The 12,679-nt window shown below is 38.1% G+C and overlaps 1 protein-coding gene across 1 annotated transcript in view; it reads right to left on the bottom strand.

Moving 5' to 3' along the window:
• UBA6 (ubiquitin like modifier activating enzyme 6) overlaps nt 1-12,679 on the bottom strand; it is an 80,354-nt gene that overhangs the window by 42,832 nt on the left and 24,843 nt on the right. The window contains exon 7 of the mRNA XM_029235092.1: nt 2,188-2,268. Coding sequence (XP_029090925.1) covers nt 2,188-2,268 — 81 coding nt within the window. The remainder of the gene's footprint in view (nt 1-2,187; nt 2,269-12,679) is intronic.

Raw genomic sequence — 12,679 nt, 5'->3', positions numbered from 1 at the left:
GACAATTTTATTTATAATTAAGCATATTATTTGAGGTATAAAGTGACCACAAATATGATAATTTGTTTGTAAATTGGTTTTGGAATCAAGGATTTTGATATTTCGGACTGGATATCTAGTGTTAACAAAATTAGAAGCAACATCAGCACACCATCATTGTACATTCTATAATTTTTAAATAACAAAAATTCGTGCCTTGCCCTAAAAATCAAGCACAGAATATAAGAAAGATAACTTGGTTTGACAGTCTAGCAGTGAATTCTTACCTTTCATTTTAGAAAAGAAGAATGGAGTGTCCATTCACCAAAAGCGGTAGAGTTGAAGGAAAATAAAACAGCTAAAAACTCAGAGTGGCGTCAACAGGAAAGGGGCTGAGGTACTAACAGTGCACATCGAAATTATGAAAGGTAAGAATCAGATTCTTAAACACAATCATAAATGTTTTATTGAAAGTGATTTTTATAACATTCTCCAGTCTAAGAAAATGTAAAGAAATTATTTTTGTGCTCAGTTAGTTTTAGACATACTGATAATAAAGAAAAAGTCTTAATCTGTAACACATATGATCCTGTATAAGGTGATATTTTTCTAACAAGAACTAAAGCCAATCATATTTGGGCATAAGAACGTAGCCCATTAAAATAATTTATACCACCTATTATATGAGGTAGTGAAATAGCTAACAGAAGACTACCTCCTACTTGATCATGCACTGCCTTTACTATCAAAATAGGTACCTACAGCATTTTTTATGAGACATAAAACTGAGAAGAAACTTATAAGCTTTTTTTTTAAGTTTAAAAGCTGCAAACTCAAGGACAATTTCTTTCTTTGCAAAACAACTTTAAAGTATGAATATATGCATCAATCACATAAAGATTTTACTTTACAACCTTGTGTAATTATTTGTAAAACTTTTTTTTTTTTTTTTTTTTTTGCGGTACGCAGGCCTCTCACTGCTGTGGCCTCTCCCGTTGCGGAGCACAGGCTCCGGATGCGCAGGCCCAGCGGCCATGACTCATGGGCCCAGCCGCTCTGCGGCACGCGGGATCCTCCCGGACTGCGGCACGAACCCGTGTCCCCTGCATCGGCAGGTGGACTCCCAACCTCCGCGCCACCAGGGAAGCCCTATTTTGTAAAACTTTTGTGTTCTGTTCTAAGTTTACTGACTACTCTGTCTTATTCATCTACTTAATTTAATTTGTAAAACAACACAAATGTTCTACAGAGTATAAATATGCTATGTAAGTACCACAATCCAAAGATTTTCAGCACATCTATTTTATACAGTATGATGATAGTTTAGTGCCTATCTCAAAGGAACAAATAGCATTTTCCTTTTGCCAAAGGAACAAAGGACCCCACGAAGGAGGTGGAGTTAGTAATATGTATGCAGTTGTAGGGGATGTAGACCTCTTTCCATTCTTCTCATCTAGACCTCTTTCCATTCTTCTCAATGTCATCACTACTTAACAATACCTAATTACTCTGAACAAAAATCTAGGAGTCATTCTTTATCATTCTTTCCTTCACAACTCTTATTCATCCATTCTCAATCCCATTAGTCTGTTTTTACAAAAGATACCTCGAATTCAATGACTTCTCACACTCTCTATTCCCATCAAGGCACAAGTATCTCTCACTTGGACTACTTACTGCATTAGCCCCTAACTGGTCTAGCCACCTCTACTCTACTGTTACAATTCAACAGTTCTCTTTCTTTTTGGTTTCACGATCCCTTCACATTCTTAAAAATTACTGATGACCCAATTAGATTTTATTTATGTGGGTTATACCTACTGATATTTACTGTGTTAGAAAGTAAAACCAAGAAACACTTAAAAGACAAGAACACACACACACTTTCAATTAGCTGTCAGAGCAATAATATCACCACATATCAAGTAGACTTTGTAAACTCTATTGCACCCCATAAGAGAATCAGAGTGAAAAAAGCAAATAACATTTCAGTAATATTATAATAGTTTGACTTTGCAGACCCTATGAAAGGGTCTCAGGGACCCTCAGTGTCCTTGGACCACACTTCGAAAACCAAAATTAAAAAGTATTATTGATTGTCCTCATGTAAAAAGTTTCTTATATAACTCACTGAAAAGCTATAAATTCTAATACTGAAAGTGCTTTTCCTTTGGTAAACTATGTGTCATTATTAAGTGATACTATTACCTTTATTGGAGGGCACTGAGAACGGCAAAAGTCATTGATCTTCTTCTGAAATGATAGTTTGATCTCAGTCAATACTACACACTGTTGAGAAGAATACAAGAATTAAAGATTAAAAAATAAACAATTATTTTGGTAATGTACAACTTCTAAATCAGAAGCATTTCAGTTTGCACTATGCTAAAAATACCTTGTTTTCTTGGTAAAAAATACTATCATATTGTACTCCATTTTAAGGTCAATACCTTCAGAGGTACAGAGTAGCAAAAGTAAAAGTAACATATACAGCCATCTCTAGGTATCTGCAGGGGATTGGTTCTAGAACTCCCTGTGGATACCAAAATCTGCAGATACTCAAGTCCCTTACATAAAATGTCATAGTATATACAGGACAAAACCTGCCCACACTAATTTCAATTATCATCACAATTAGAAGCAAACCTTAATATCCTATGTGGCATTTACACAACCCAAATGGTTGGAGGTTTTTTTTTGGGGTTTTTTTTCCGGTACGTGGGCCTCTCACTGTTGTGGCCTCTCCCATTGCGGAGCACAGGCTCTGGACGTGCAGGCTCAGCGGCCATGGCTCACGGGCCCAGCCGCTCCGCGGTATGTGGGATCCTCCCGGACCGGGGCACGAACCTGTGTCCCCTGCATTGGCAGGCGGACTCTCAACCACTGCACCACTAGGGAAGCCCCTTGGAGATTTTATTTTACCTGTTACTGCCATGGAAATGCTTAGTCATCAAAATATTAATTAAATGCTAGCTTAAAACAATTACATTTTCAAAGAGATACATTAGTTGGCTGAGCTTTCTTTTACTTTTACTGCAGAGATTCAACAGATTCACAATATTACAACTTTTATTTATGACAGTGCCACCAAGTTCTGTTATTTAAGATAGCAAATTATAATTTTCAATGCTTACTTTAGTTTTTTATCATCACCCTGTGAGATAAGTAGAGAAGGTTTTATAATTAGACTTTATCATAGCTAACTTAAACTCATAAAGGTCAAATATTTTCTTAGGGTCATTTATCTATCAAGTGGCAAAAGCAGGTTGACACGCTCAGTCCAGAGCTTTCCTTACTGCTGGTTTCCATGAAATGGATAACTTAGTTTCACTACAAATAACCAGGTATGGATTTAGTTTTATCTAGCTTAGAACAGGGTGTGATTCCTACAGAGCGGTAATCCTCCATCGATCTCTTACTGTTTATATATCTCTCACTGGGTATACCACGAATGCAAGGCTCTGACCATTCTTTACGTGGGCTGTTTCTCAGGTTTGTATTTGCCTTGTGCAGACTTGAGAAGTGAGGTGATGTCTCCCTCTGGGACAAAGAGCAAGCTTGTTCACTGCTTGCTATAAAACAGCAAGTTCCCCAAGCTCAATGTTCCTTTCCTCTAAAGGAACGCACTACATGTGCAGGCATCCACTGAGCCCTCTGCACTGCACAGGTGGGATTTGGAGGAATGCAGGAGGAAACAAGGCAAATATCATGCTCACACATTTACCATGCTCTAAGTAATAAAGTCCTTAGTCTCTGATCCAGGAATCTCATGTTTTCTGCCAGCATCCATGAAACTGTAACAGGCTAACTTACTGGCTTGCAATTAGGGTAAAATCAAATCCTATTAGACCCAGTACATACTGAGTCTAATTTGTGTTTCATCAATGCTAGAAAATTCTCAACCATAATTTGAATATGACTTTTTCTAGAAGTCCAATCTCACGAATTAGACCTTTTTATTCAAGCTCTCATTTCTTTTAATTTCTCTTTAGTATATTCTCTTATTACTGTGAGCTGTAGTTTTTATTTTTAGATTTAATTCTATTTATTTATTTATTTTGGCTGCGTTGGGTCTTCGTTGCTGTGCGTGGGCTTTCTCTAGCTGTGGCAAGCAGAGGTTGTTCTTTGTTGCTGTATGCAGGCTTCTCATTGTGGTGGCTTCACTTCTTGCAGAGCACGGGCTCTAGGCGTGGGGGCTTCAGTAATTGCAGCACACGGGCTCAGCAGTTGTGGCACATGGGCTCTAGAGCACAGGCTCGGTAATTGTGGTGCACGGGCTTAGATGCTCTGCAGCATGTGGGATCTTCCCGGACGAGGGCTCAAACCCCTGTCCCCTGCACTGGAAGGTGGATTCTTATCCACTGCACCACCAGGGAAGTCCCTGTGGTTTCACTAATCTCCTCAGCTCTATCTTTCGATTTATTAATTCTTATTCCAGTTGTATCTATCCACTATTTAATATATTCATTGTTTTAATTTTTAGGACTATATTTTTCATTTCTAAAAGTTCTATTTGGTTATATCTGCCTGATTGCTTTCAATAGTGTCTTATTTTCCTGTTGTATATTTAATCCCTTCTTGTAAGATTTAGTCTGTTTGAACATCTATATTTTATAGTCCCTATCCAATAATTCTATTGTCTGAAATTCTTGGAGGTTTAATTCTATTGTTTGTTATATCCACTGACTCTTGATCATGCTGAACTGCTTTTTCCTGTCTTATTATTTTGTATTATGAACACAGCCTCATAGGAGCTTTACATATTAGAATATACTGTGGCCTGGTTGAGGGTATATGCCTCTAGATCTTCTGTTTCTGTCTGGCATTCCAGCATATCACCAGCTTAGTACTATGCTTTGTGTGTGTGTGTGTGTGTGTGTGTGTGTGTGTGTGTCAAGATATTTATTGTGTACATGATAGTTTACTGTCTTTTTCAAATTCTAAGCCCTGTATAATTCATTCACTCATTAGGCTAAAAGAGGCCTTAGGAAGTTATTCAATATAATCTCCTGAATGCAGGCAAGTCTACATGATAATGTGCATAGAAGTAAAATCAAGACTTAAAATCTTTAAAATCACAAGGCACCTTCACAGCTTTCTCAATCACACTTGTTTCAAGACATAACAATCATCTCAAATATGTTATACACAAAAAATTACTGATCGGACATTCACAAAATATGCTTTGAATGAAAATAACATAGCAACAATTCACTCAGAGACACCTATATGGCAAAAACTATACCATAATACAAATCAGAAATAAGAGTTTAGGGTGAAAATTTGAAAAAGGTAAAAATTTAAGGGCTGATAACCTAACTTTTCTTAAACTTACTGCTCTCTGTCTCCAAAGTTGTGCTATATCAATGACAGTCTTCCACAGTGCCTCTTCTCTATAAAAGGTGAATATACCAAAACCAGTCCAACTGGGTAGTCATAGATTGTAACTAATGCAAGTCAGTTTTGTAAGGTGTATTTGATATTCCATCTACATAACCAGGAACTGTCTTAAATAATAACCATCCTATATTTAACCACAACCATAAATCTCATTCTGAATCAATTGAAGAAAATGCCCCAAAATTCTGATTTAATTCAATTTGAAAACCAATTCATTTCCATATAAACCATTTTTTAAAAAAGAAGCTGGAATAACATTCTGAATTATTCATAATCCTGGGAAATCATTAACTTGGGCAGTGGTTGGAAACAGCATAAAAGAAATTATCAACCAACTTCTCTCACCCCTTATGTAAGAAAGAAACGTTACTTTAATAGTTAAGAAGGCAATGAATTGGCTGACAAGGGCCCATGGTCTATGGATGAACCTAGAGATAGAATTAGGGAATGGGACACCAACTTGTGTTGAGATGTAGAATCTTCAATATTTACCAAATCTTTTCCAGAGGTAATACCTTTGCTGGCTTGTCTTTCTTTTTTTCTCTCTGGTGAAACTATAAATTCTGAACTACCAATGATCAATTTCTGTGACATTTCCACCACTGACACTGGAAAAAGCTTTGTTTTACAAAAAAATACACAAAGTACATTTTTCTGAGAAGCAGATGAACAGTTGGGGTATTCTGTGGATTTTTTTTACCACAGCTGCTAACAGCCATTTGCTTAACTCTGCAACAAAAGCAACTTGAAAAAAGACGTTTCCACAGTTTGAGGAAAAGAATCAGACCAAAAAGGATAAGGGAAGCTGATGGAGAAAACTGTAACTTCCAAATGGTGAGGTCCTTAGGTTAATGATGCACTAGACTTACAGTCACACATTAGAGTTCACTCAGTATGACAGACTCTAGGTCTATCTACCTCACTACAAATAACTCAATTTCGTTTCCTTTTATGGCTGAGTAATATTCCACTGTATATATGTGCCACATCTTCTTTATCCATTCATCTGTTGAGGGACACTTAGGGTGCTTCCATGTCCTGGATAGTGTAAATAGAGCTGCAATGAACATTGTGGTACATGACCCTTCTTGAACTATGGTTTTCTCAGGGTATACGCCCAGTAGTGGGTTTGCTGCGTCATATGGTAGTTCTATTTTTAGTTTTTTAAGGAACCTCCATACTGTTCTCCATAGTGGCTGTACCAATTTACATTCCCACCAACAGTGCAAGAGGGTTCCCTTTTCTCCACACCCTCTCCAACATTTAATGTCTGTAGATTTTTTTGATGATGGCCATTCTCACCGGTGTGAGGTGATAGCTCATTGTACTTATGATTTGCATTTCTCTAATGATTAGTGATGTTGAGCATCCTTTCATGTGTTTGTTGGCAATCTGTATATCTTCTTTGGAGAAATATCTATTTAGGTCTTCTGCCCATTTTGGGATAGGGTTGTTTTTTTGATATTGAGCTGCATGAGCTGCTTGTATATTTTGGAGATTAATCCTTTGTCAGTTGCTTTATTTGCAAATATTTTCTCCTATTCTGAGAGTTGTCTTTTCGTCTTGTTTATGTTTTCCTTTCCTGTGCAAAAGCTTTTAAGTTCCATTAGGTCCCATTTGTTTATTTTTGTTTTTATTTCCATTTCTCAAAGAGGTGGGGTCAAAAAGGATCTTGCTGTGACTTACATCATAGAGTGTTCTGCGTATGTTTTCCTCTAAGAATTTTATAGTGTCTGGCCTTATATTTAGGTCTTTAATCCATTTTGAACTTATTTTTGTGTATGATGTTAGTTGAACTTATTTTTGTGTATGATGTTAGGAATTGTTCTAATTTCATTCTTCTACATGTAGCTGTCCAGTATTCCCAGCACCACTTATTGAAGAGGCTGTCTTTTCTCCACTGTATATTCTTGCCTCCTTTATCAAAGATAAGGTGATCATATGTGCATAGATTTACCTCTAGGCTTTCTATCTTGTTCCATTGATCTATATTTCTGTTATTGGCCAGTACCATACTGCCTTGATTACTGTAGCTTTGTAGTATAGTCTGAGGTCAGGGAACCTAATTCCTCCAGCTCCGTTTTCATTTCTCAAGATTGCTTTGGCTATTTGGGGCCTTTTGTGTTTCCATACAAATTGTGAAATTTTTTGTTCTAGTTCTATGAAAAATGCCAGTGGTAGTTTGATAGGGATTGCACTGAATCTGTAGATTGCTTTGGGAAGTAGAGTCATTTTCACAATGTTGATTCTTCCAATCCAAGAACATGGTATATCTCTCCATCTGTTTGTATCATTTTTAGTTTCTTTCATCAGTGTCTTATAATTATCTGCATACAGGTCTTTTGTCTCCTTAGGTAGGTTTATTCCTGATATTTTATTCTTTTTGTTGCAATGGTAAATGGGAGTGTTTCCTTAATTGCTCTTTCAGATTTTTCATCATTAGCATATAGGAATGCAAGAGATTTCTGTGCATTAATTTCATATCCTGCTACTTTACCAAATTCATTGATTAGCTCTAGTAGTTTTCTGGTAGCATCTTTAGGATTCTCTATGTATACTATCATGTCATATGCAAACAGTGACAGTTTTACTTCTTTTCCGATTTGGATTCCTGTTATTTCTTTTTCTCCTCTGATTGCTGTGGCTAAAACTTCCAAAACTAAGTTGAATAACAGTGGTGCGAGTGGGCAACCTTTTCTTGTTCCTGATCTTAGTGGAAATGGTTCCAGTGTTTCACCATTGAGAACAATGTTGGCTGTGGGTTTGTCCTACATGGCCTTTATTATGTTGAGGTAGGTTCCCTCTATGCCTACTTTCTGGAGAGTTTTTATCATAAATGCATGTTGAACTTTGTCGAAAGCTTTTTCTCCATCTTTTTTTTCTTTTTTTTTTTTTTTGCGATACGCAGGCTTCTCACTGTTGTGGCCTCTCCCGTTGTGGAGCAACAGGCTCCGGACGCACAGGCTCAGTGGCCATGGCTCATGGGCCCAGCCGCTCCAGGGCATGTGGGATCCTCCTGGACCGGGGCACGAACCTGTGTCCCCTGCATCGGCAGGCGGACTCTCAACCACTGCGCCACCAGGGAAGCCCTCTCCATCTATTGAGATGATCATATGGTTTTTCTCCTTCAATTTGTTAATATGGTTTATCACATTGATTGATTTGCATATACTGAAGAATCCTTGCATTCCTGGGATAAACCCCACTTGATCATCGTGTATGATCCTTTTAATGTTCTGCTGGATTCTGTTTGCTAGTATTTTTTGAGGATTTTTGCACCTATGTTCATCAGTGATAATGGCCTATAGTTTTCTTCTTTTGTGACATCTTTGTCTGGTTTTGGTATCAGAGTGATGGTAGCCTCGAAGAATGAGTTTGGGAGTGTTCCTCCCTGTGCTATATTTTGGAAGAGTTTGAGAAGGATAGGTATTAGCTCTTCTCTAAATGTTTGATAGAATTCACCTGTGAAGCCATCTGGTCCTGAACTTTTGTTTGTTGGAAAATTTTTAATCAGTTTCATTTTCAGGGCTTGTGATTAGATTGTTTATATTTTCTATTTCTTCCTGGTTCAGTCACGGAAGGTTGTTACTTTTGTAAGAATTTTTCGTTTTTCCAGGTTGTCCATTTTATTGGCATATAATGGCTTGTAGTAATCTCTCATGATCCTTTGTATTTCTTCAGTGTCAGTTGATACTTCTTTTCATGTCTAATTCTATTGATTTGAGTCTTCTCCCTTTTTTTCTTGATGAATCTGGCTAACAGTTTATCAATTTTCTTTAACTTCTCAAATAACCAGCTCTTTGTTTTATTGATCTTTGCTATGTTTTCATTTCTTTTTCATTTCTTTTTGGATCTGATCTTTGTGATTTCTTTCCTTCTGCTAACTTTGGGTTTTTTTCTTCTTCTTCCTCTAATTGCTTTAGGTGTAAGGTTAGGCTGTTTGAGATTTTTCTTGTTTCTTGAGGTAGGATTGTATTGCCATAAACTTCCCTCTTAGAACTGCTTTTGTTCCATCCCATAGGTTTTGGGTCGTTGTCACTTGGTTATTTAGTAGCATACTGTTTAGTCTCCCCAAGTGTTCGTATTTTTTAGTTTTTTTTCCCTGTAATTGATATCTAGTCTCATGCCATTGTGGTCCAAAAAGATATCTGATACAATTTCAATATTCTTAAATTTACCAAGGCTTGATTTGTGACCCAAGATATGGTCTATCCTGGAGAATGTTCCATGAGCACTTGAGAAGTGTATTCTGCTGTTTTTGGATGGAATTTCCTAAAAATTTTAGGTCTATCTTCTTTAATGTATCATTTAAAGCTTGTGTTTCCTTATTTATTTTCATTTTGGATGATCCGTCCATTGGTGAAAGTGGGGTGTAAATATCCCCTACTATGATTGTGTTACTGTTGATTTCCCCTTTTACAGCTGTTAGCATTTGGCTTATGTATTGAGGTGCTCCTATGTTGGGCGCATAAATATTTACAATTCTTATATCTTCTTGGATTGATCCCTTGATCATTATGCAGTGTCCTTCTTTGTCTCTTGTAATAGTCTTGTTTTCATGTCTATTTTGTGGATATGAGAATTGCTACTCCAGCTTTCTTTTGATTTCCATTTGCATGGAATATCTTTTTCCATCCCCTCACTTTCAGTCTGTATGTGCTCCTAGGTCTGAAGTGGGTCCCTTGTAGTCAGCATATTGTTTCTGTATCCATTCAGCCAGTCTATATCTTTTGGTTGGAGCATTTAATCCATTTACATTTAAGGTAGTTATCAATATATATGTTCCTACTGCCATTTTCTTAATTGTTCTGTGTTTGTTATTGTAGGTCTTTTCCTTTTCTTGTGTTTCCTGCCTAGAGACTTTCCTTTAGCATTCGTTGTAAAGCTGGTTTGGTTTGCTGTATTCTCTTACCTTTTGCTTCTCTATAAAGGTTTTAATTTTTCTGTCGAAACTGAATGAGATCCTTGCTGGGTAGAATAATCTTGGTTGTAGGTTTTTCTCCTTCATCACTTTAAATATGTCCTGCCACTCCCTTCTGGCTTGCAGAGTTTCTGCTGAAAGATCAGCTGTTATCCTTATGGGGATTCCCTTCTAGGTTATTTGTTGCTTTTCCCTTGCTGCTTTTAATATTTTTTCTTTGTACCTAATTTTTGATAGTTTGATTAATATGTGTCTCGGTGTGTTTCTCTTTGGGTTTATCCTGTATGGGACTCTCTGAGCTTCCTGGACTTGACTATTTCCTTTTTCATGTTAGGGAAGTTTTCAACTATAGTCTTCAAATATTTTCTCAGACACTTTCTTTTTCTCTTCTTCTTCTGGGACCCCTATAATTCAAATGTTGGTGTGTTTAATGTTGTCCCAGAGGTCTCTGAGACTGTCCTCAATTCTTTTCACTCATTTTTCTTTATTTTGCTCCCTGGCAGTTATTTCCACCATTTTACCTTCCAGCTCACTTATCCGTTCTTCTGCCTCAGTTATTCTGCTATTGATTCCTTCTAGACTATTTTTAATTTCATTTATTGTGTTGTTCATCACTGTTTGTTTGCTCTTTAGTTTTTCTAGACCCTTGTTAAATGTTTCTTGTATTTTCACCATTCTGTTTCCTAGATTTTGGATCATCTTTACTATCATTACTCTGAATTCTTTTTCAGGTAGGTTGCCTATTTTGTCTTCATTTATTTGGTATTGTAGGTTTTTACCGTGCTCCTTCATCTGTAACACATTTTTTTGTCTTGTTTTTTTTTTTTTTTTGATGGGTGGGGTTGTATTCCTGTCTTACTGGTTGTTTGGCCTGAGGCATTCCAACACTGGAGTTTGCAGGCAGTTGGATAGAGCCGGGTCTTGGTGCTGAGATTAGAACCTCCGGGAGGCCTCACTCTGATTAATATACCCTGGGGTTTGAGGTTCTCTGTTAGTCCAGTGGTTTGGACTCAGAGCTCGCACCACAGGAGCTTGGGCCCAACTTCTGGAATAGGAACCAACATCCTGCAAGCTGCAGGGCGTGGCAAAAAAAAAAAAAAAAGGAAAAAAAAAAAGAAAGATTAAAAAGCAGTACAATATCAAAGAATAAAAAACAAAATAAATTTAGAAAGATAAAAAATATATTAGGAAAAATAAAAATATAATTGGGGCTTCCCTGGTGGCACAGTGGTTGAGAGTCCACCTGCCGATGCAGGGGACACGGGTTCATGCCCCGGTCCGGGAAGATCCTACATGCCGTGGAGTGGCTGGGCCCGTGAGCCATGGCCGCTCAGCCTGCGCTTTCGGAGCCTGTGCTCCGCAGCGGGAGAGGCCACAACAGTGAGAGGCCTGTGTACCGCAAAAGAAAAAAAAAAAAATAATAATTGAAACAACTGCCAGAAGGTAAAATAAAACCATAACAGAAAAAGAAAGGGGCTGGGCGGGGGGCAGGGGAACAAGCCAAAAGAAGAGAACAATAAGTATAAAGAATAAAATAAAATTAGAAAAATAAAAGATTAGGAAAAATAAAATATAAATGAATGAACAACAGTGAATCAACAAGGTAGAATAGAACTTCAATCTAAAAGAGGAAAAAGGAAAAGAGGAAAAAAATGAAGAAAAAAAATAGCCTTGGCTATGGGGTCGGAGTTTAGGCAGGGATGGAACTTAGGCAGGCGTGGGGTTAGGGTGGGGCGGGACCTAGGCCGGTGCGGGGGGTGACGTTTGAGCATTGGACCGAGCCTAGGCTCAGGACCCACACAGCTGGAAAAGGCCTTGGGGGCGGGGCTTAGGCAGGGTGACGTTCAAGTGTGGGGCGGGGCCTCTGCTTAGGACCCAGTCTGTGGGGCTTCCTCCCGTCCTCATAGACGTCCGTGGTCCACCACCGGTGCTTGGTAGGTGCCCTAGTTGTGCAGAGACATGAATTCTGCATCCTCCTAGTCCACCATCTTGATTCCGCCCTCTGCCGAGTACTTTCTTGCTTCAGTTTCTGATATATCCATTTCCCAGGGCCATCGGGCAGGCTGGCTCCTGACTGGTGCGCACACTCATGCTGGTGGTCACGAAGACCGGAATTCTGCACCTGGAGAAACTTTTCGGCCGGCCGGGCAGCCACAGGGAGGTGGACAGGGGCAGTACTATGTTTTATGTTAAGTTCTCAGCTTGCGAAATTTTAGAATATAACGGATTATAAAGTTTACTCCAAACTTATGTGAGGGCAGGCCTATCGTTATGAACTCCCAGAGAAGATCTTTTTTTTAATTCAGAGCTCAAAAGAAAACAGACAAGCTTCTTGTTCTGATGGGCAAAGATTGTTCTTCTACACCCTTTCATTAAGGG

Source organism: Monodon monoceros, unplaced genomic scaffold, assembly GCF_005190385.1.
Source record: "Monodon monoceros isolate NGI ecotype Baffin Bay Population unplaced genomic scaffold, NGI_Narwhal_1 Super_Scaffold_20, whole genome shotgun sequence".
Taxonomy (NCBI): Eukaryota; Metazoa; Chordata; class Mammalia; order Artiodactyla; family Monodontidae; genus Monodon; species Monodon monoceros.
This window is presented reverse-complemented; position numbering and strand designations above follow the sequence as displayed.